Source organism: Apodemus sylvaticus, chromosome 10 (assembly GCF_947179515.1).
Source record: "Apodemus sylvaticus chromosome 10, mApoSyl1.1, whole genome shotgun sequence".
NCBI classification, from domain to species: Eukaryota; Metazoa; Chordata; class Mammalia; order Rodentia; family Muridae; genus Apodemus; species Apodemus sylvaticus.
The window spans coordinates 97,455,230-97,461,429 of record NC_067481.1 but is presented as its reverse complement, the minus strand read 5'-3'; the positions used below and the strand labels follow the sequence as shown (position 1 = coordinate 97,461,429).

Sequence of the window (6,200 nt, the reverse complement as noted above, 5' to 3'; positions counted from 1 at the left end):
AGAAATCAAAACAGCACAGACAGGTGCAGCTCAGTGGCGGGGGTGGGGATGGGGGGCGTCATGTGGAAGAGGCCCTGGGTCCCTCCTCTAGTGTGTGTAGGTTGGAAGAGTGGGAACAAACATTTCAGGACTGGACTCTCCACAAAGCATGACACACACACAAGCCTGGACACGTCACCTCTGTTATTCCCGGTAGGAGACGTTGTATAGTGAAGATTGTCTTAGTCAGCTGTTGGAGCTGGCTGTTTTCTGGCCTTTGTTTGGGGTGAATCTCCAGGTGTCAGCCACTATAAAGTGCACATCCATCCAGTTTTAGTGGCCCAGCCACCTCACCGAGCAGATGGGAAAAGGCCACAGCCCAGGCCTGAGGAGGGGTCTGGGCTGGAGGGCCAAGGGTGTCGGGCTTTGGTCCCAGACATTCTGGAAGCCACAGACCCTCTCACTGACTTGATCACACTGTCACTGTGCTCCAAGGGGACAGGAGAGGTGACCCGGGCCTGCTGCCCCAGTGTCTTGCACCTCCTCGGTGGAGAGGAATTTATGGACTCAGTAAAGAGTTGTCCTATGACTCAGCAATGGGCAGGGTGTCGCCGCTCATCCCAACAAGGTCTGGCTGATGCTAGCCTGGACAATTTGCTTCAAGAACAACTGGCTTGGAGTGAGTCCTGCAGTGAGTCCTGCAGTGGAGGAGAGGCCTAGATCTGGCTTCAAGAGGAGCCAACCCCCTCCCCCCACCCCCCACCATCCCACCCCACCCCCATGTAGCCAGCCCTGCTTTGGTGGGGACCCCAACCCTGCCCTCCTCAGTATAGCACAGCCATGGCCTCAGGCCAAAGTCTCCTGTCTCCTTCCTACTGCTGCCTCAGAGAAAAGGCTAGGGAAAGCAAGAATGGGCCTGACCAGGGAGCTGCGGTCAGGCCACGTGCAGCCTCACAACAACAGGACCCCAGCATTTTTGTTCCAGCTGGGTTCTTACCATACTTGGGGCAAAGAAAAATCAAGAACTGAGAATAAATAATTTATTGAAACTGGAATAAATATGTGGGCATGATTACAAATAACGGTAAAAAAAAATCATTGCACGCACAAGCGTATACACGCACACACATACAGAGGCACACATACACAGAGGCACACACACAAACACAGTCCTCTATTGAGAGGCGGGACCTCTCTGTGGGCGGTAACAGAACTTCCTTGTTCTCCCAGGCAGGCCGCGGGCGCCCCCCGGAGGTAGAAGACGTATTTACAGCAGAGAGAATTGCAGAAGGCTGCTCATCTTCAGATCCCAGTTTAGGAACTTCCCGTGGCCCCACTGTCCGCCAAGTGCCCGCGCAGCTGCACCCCTTGCACGATCCTTTGCACCCAGAAGCGGTGAGCTAGGAGGCTGGTGTACACACCGGGCCGGTTGCGCTCGGCGCAGCCCTCTCCCCAGCTGATTATGCCAGTCAGTAGCCAGTGGTCATCCACCCGGCACATCAGGGGACCCCCAGAGTCTCCCTGCAGAGAAGAACGGAAGTCAGGAAAGCCACGCCAGCGGGCAATGTGTCCTTGGAGGCGGCAATACTGAGCCAACCGTTCTGTGGAGGCCCTAAAAGAACAGGCTTTCTGAACAGAACCACTTCTGGTGGCATGCCCTCCCCACAACCACAAGGAGAAGATGAGACCACTTCTGTTTTACAGGTTTAGAAAGTCCTTTACTATTGACAACATGGGCACTGCAGCCAGGCCATATGCTGGCCACCTCAGGGCTAACTGCTCCACCATCCTACCATCCTCATTCAGTCATGGGACCAGCCATGGTCAGGGTTCTGAACCACTGGGCCCTCCTCAGAACAACAGCTGCCAACCTGCATTTTACTGCTGAAATGTTCTGTCCACAGCCCATGTATAAACAAGAACCCCATTATAAACAAGAAAAAGCCCAGTCAACCTAAAAGGGGACGCAGTCAGGGGTGAGAGAGGATGTCCCTGGGGAAAATCTGAGAGAGGAGGCATGGGGATGGGGGCTTCCCAGATGGGGCGGACTAAGGTGGGCACTCACCAGACAGGCATCCCGCTCCCCTTCCAGGTACCCAGCACACAGCATGTCCTCGGTGACGGCTTCCTGGCCGGCTCCCCGCCAGTACAAGCTTTTGCAGAGTTCAGAGTCGATGATGGGCACCTTCAGCTTCTGAAGGGTCTGAGGGTGGGGCAGGGGCACTGGGAACAAAGGAGAGAGTCAGGCCCTATGTGAGCATCTAGTCCCCTCTGTCTGCCCAGAGCATTTCTCAAAGGTGAGTTGATCTGCTCTTCGAAACCCTAATCCTGGGTTCTCCACCTCTTGAATTCAAACATGGATGTGTAGCCCTAGATTCTGTCTTCAGTCAGCTCCCTGATGCCCACGGAGGGCTACACAACAGGATGGCGCCTTTGGACTTCCTGCCAGGGCAGTGAGTCTAGTATCTCCTAGGTTCTGAATTGATCTGCCCCACACCCTCCCTTGGTTTGTCTGAGGACCCCAAGGAAAGGCAGCAACTGCAGAGTCCAGCACCTGCCCATGCCTGAGCAATTCTTCTGGACCTGGGCCCAGGCCTGTTCCTGCCCTGTTGTCGACGTCGTTTCTCCTGCAAACCCTGTCTTCTAGGTCTCGGCTGTGTTGTCTTCCACAGATAACTTCTGTTTATCTGTGCTTATCCCCAGGCTCTGTCTGTCTGTCCCAGGGTCTGTCTGTCTGTGTATCTGTCTGTCTGTCCCAGACTCTGTCTGTCTGTCCCAGACTCTGTCTGTCTATCTGGCTACCACCTGCCTCTTCTACCTCTGTATTTCATCTGGTTTGTGATTATAGATGATATTTTCCAAACCTCCGGACTTGGTTTGAAAATTGGGCTTTATAGTAATAGACTGCCTTTCCTCCTGGGAATTTTGCGTGCTATTCACAGATGCTGACAGCAGGGGGCACTATTCCCATGTGTGCTGGCTACCTTTCCATCTTGCCAGCCTACTGTCACCTCTACCCATTCTTGTCTAGATAGCTTTGCAAATACCTCTCTCTCTCTCTCTCTCTCTCTCTCTCTCTCTCTCTCTCTCTCTCGATAGGGTCTTTATGTAATCCTGACTGTCCTGGGAACTCTCTGTAGACCAGACCAGGCTATCCTGTAGCTCACAGAGCCTGCCTGCCTCTGCCCTCTGAGTGCTGGGACTAAAAGCGTGTGCCACCATGTCCCACTTTTCCTTCTTCCCTTCCTCCCTTCCTCCCTTCCTCCCTTTTTCCTTCCCTCCCTCCCTCCTCCTGCTCCTTATCCTCCTCCTTGCTGCAAGTCTCTATTGTTCCTTTAAAATACGGTCAAAGACTCAACTAGACATGACCTAAAACTTGGCAGTTGACTTCTTGTGAGTTCACTCCTCCAGTCCCCAAATCATCTTCTCTTGTTTCTAATGGTCTCCACCCTCACCCTCCCTGGAATCTGTATCCAAGTGGCATTCACCCTCTGTCCCTAGCTGTCCCGGACCCCTCTGGAGTTGGGGGAGACCCGCACCTCCATCCCTGATGCTTCCCCAGCCGGCAATCCAGCAGTTGGTGTTGGGAGGGAGACGGACAGAGGAGTCGGGCAGGCAGATGGGCAGGATCCGCTCGGAGAACTGGATGGGGCGTTCCAGGCGCACGAGCGCGATGTCTGCGTGAGTTCCCTCCTTCCAAGAATACCTGGGGTGGGGCAGCGCCCAAGCAATGCCTACTTTCTGGGACCTTGGGCCTGGGCTCCCCAGCTTCCAGGCCCCCAACAATACTGAGAACAGAGATGGCTTGTCCACATCGCTGGAAGGGGAGAGAGCAAGATGTCAGAGAAGACGAGGACGGGTCCTTGATGCCCGCTAAAATGGCGTCAAGACCCCCGAATAGAGAGGCTTGGACAGCCCAGAGCTGGAGGCAGGAAGCCCGGGCCCTGAAAAGTGAAAAGCAAGATTGACCCTGCATACCTCCTAAAGCAGTGTGCGGCCGTGACCACCCAACGGTTGGTGAGCAGGGAGCCCGCGCAGTGGTGGGAGCCGTTCTTGAGGATGCTAACGACCCAAGGCCACTGGGCATCCGTGCTATCCTCTCCTCCCACGACCCGGTTCAGCTGCTGAGGCTTTCCACAGTCTGGGGACACTGGCAGAAGGGATGGCATCTTCTGTCATCTCAGCAGACACACTTGTCTTCTGACTTGCCTGTCAACCCCCCTCCAAGCCCTGCAAGGCCTCGAACCTGTGCCGAGCCCAGCACAATCTACTGCTGCAGGGTGGGTGCCTGCCTGCCCTCCCTGTCCCGTCAGTTATCAGGGACTGACTTTCGCCTTCTTCTCTCCTTTATCTGGCCGTCCTGTCCCTCCCACTCCCCTTAACCTTGATCTCTTTGGTTCTGTTGGTCCCTTCCCCCCCCTCCTCTTCTTGCCTGTATCCATCCCTTCCTCTTCAATCTCACGCTCCCCTCCGACTGGGGTCCCCACACTGACCTACCCTATAGAGTCAGATACAAGACTGTCCACGCCACAGCCCCACCCCCACCCACCCAGGCAACCTGCTCACACTCACCTTGGATGTTGGCAGCACTGACGGGAGCTGTGAGCAAGAGAGACAAGAAGGCCAAGCCTGGTGGTGAGGAGCCCCGTGCCCCATGACGGGGGATCCCCCACCTTCCCAAACAGACTCATCCTGGGCTCTCCAGCACTGTCCGCTGCCCCCCCACCTCTCTCTCTCCCTCTCTCTCCCTCTGTCTCCCTCTCTCTCCCTCTCTCTCCCTCTCTCTCTCTCCCTCTCTCTCTCTCTCTCACTCACTCTCTCTCACACACACACACAGGCACCCAGGTTTTCTCCCCCCAGCTCCCATGAAAGCCCACACAGCTGTTTTCCTATTCCAGACCAGAAGGAGGCCCAAGATGGAAACCAAGGAGGAAGAAACAGGAGATGGAGGACACAGGGAAGCAGCGCTGACAGGTGTGATGACCCACATGGATGGGAGAGGAGCTCCTGAGCAGGCGCTAAGGCCAGAGCACTCACATGCACTCAATCCTCATAGCTGCTGGGGAAACTGAGGCACGGGGCACAGAGTCAGACCATGCTCCAGAGGAAGGGGAACAGTGACAGAGGCATGGCCGGGGAGACAGTGGGAAGAAGAAAGAATGAACTCAAGGGAAGGAGCTGAGCTGAGCTGGCAAAGAGGAGGTGACTGTGGGGAGGGGGAGGAGGAGAGAAGAGAGGGTGTGGGGAGGAGGAGCAGCAGGCCCTTGGGGCTCACCTGTGGAAGTCAGCAGCACCAGAAGGATTAAGGTCCTGAACTGGTCCCCACCCAGCGCTGGGGGAGGTCTGGAGATCACCATTGCTGGTAGGGGCGGAGACCCAGCAAGGCCGCTGGCACTGGCCGTCTTGTCTCTAAGGACCTAAGGGCTGTGCTGGTTGAGGATGGGTTGCTGTAGTGTGTAGGGCTGCCTGCAGTCACCCCAGGTTTTATCCTGTGAGGAGGAATGCTGTCGGACCAGTCCCCCAGGTGGCTGAGGCCGGGCCACCCAGACTGTGGGTCAAGGAGGAGGTGAGGCAGCCAGAGGAAAGCAGGCAGTGACTGGGTCCCAGGGGTGCCGCGGGGACTAGATGGGGGACTCTGGCTCAGACTGTGCCCAGGGTGCACCTGCAGAGGGGCAGGTAGAGACTTGTTGGCTGTCTAAGACATGGCTTTAACATTGGCTGTCCCCGTAAGCAGAGAAGGATCCCTGTGGCTTGCAGAGTGTTGAGGTTGGAAGTGACTCAGTCTGGAATGGCCTTTGGCTGGGGTGGCCAAGGGGACCTTGTTCCTTAACGGCGCGTGTCCAGGGCCCTGGTTGCTTCCATGACTCAAGCCAGACACTTGGGGCCCTGGAATCCCGTTAGCCCACTTCCCCGAAAGCTGTGACTCAGGCCCCAAAGGGACGGGCATAATGGCCTCTTGGCCATTTGGCCAAGCTGTCCCTGGCACTTCCTCTCAGTTGTCACTGTAGATGAACCTCAGGTGACTCATTTCTCACCTAAACTCCAGGGAACAGGCCAACCCCAAAGCAGGAGCCATGGCCTATGCACTCCCTATACACTTGGGAAGAACTTACCCTGTAGTCATGTGCACACCATAGGACGACCCCACCCACACACACACACATACACAGGGCCAGGGAGCTGGGCTTTGGGAAGCTGGGATGCCGTAGGCTGGTGTGAGT

The 6,200-nt window shown here is 56.2% G+C and overlaps 1 protein-coding gene across 1 annotated transcript; it reads right to left on the bottom strand.

The window, feature by feature from the left end:
• Positions 1–1,266: 1,266 nt before the first annotated feature.
• On the bottom strand, positions 1,267–5,336 carry LOC127695065 (brain-specific serine protease 4). Its single transcript, XM_052196942.1, has 6 exons — positions 5,255–5,336; positions 4,552–4,578; positions 3,958–4,129; positions 3,519–3,796; positions 2,045–2,202; positions 1,267–1,500 (listed from the first exon to the last, which is right to left on the bottom strand). Exons 1-6 carry the CDS (start codon positions 5,334–5,336, stop codon positions 1,294–1,296), a joined length of 924 nt encoding a protein of 307 aa, XP_052052902.1. The 3' UTR covers positions 1,267–1,293.
• Positions 5,337–6,200: the final 864 nt, after the last annotated feature.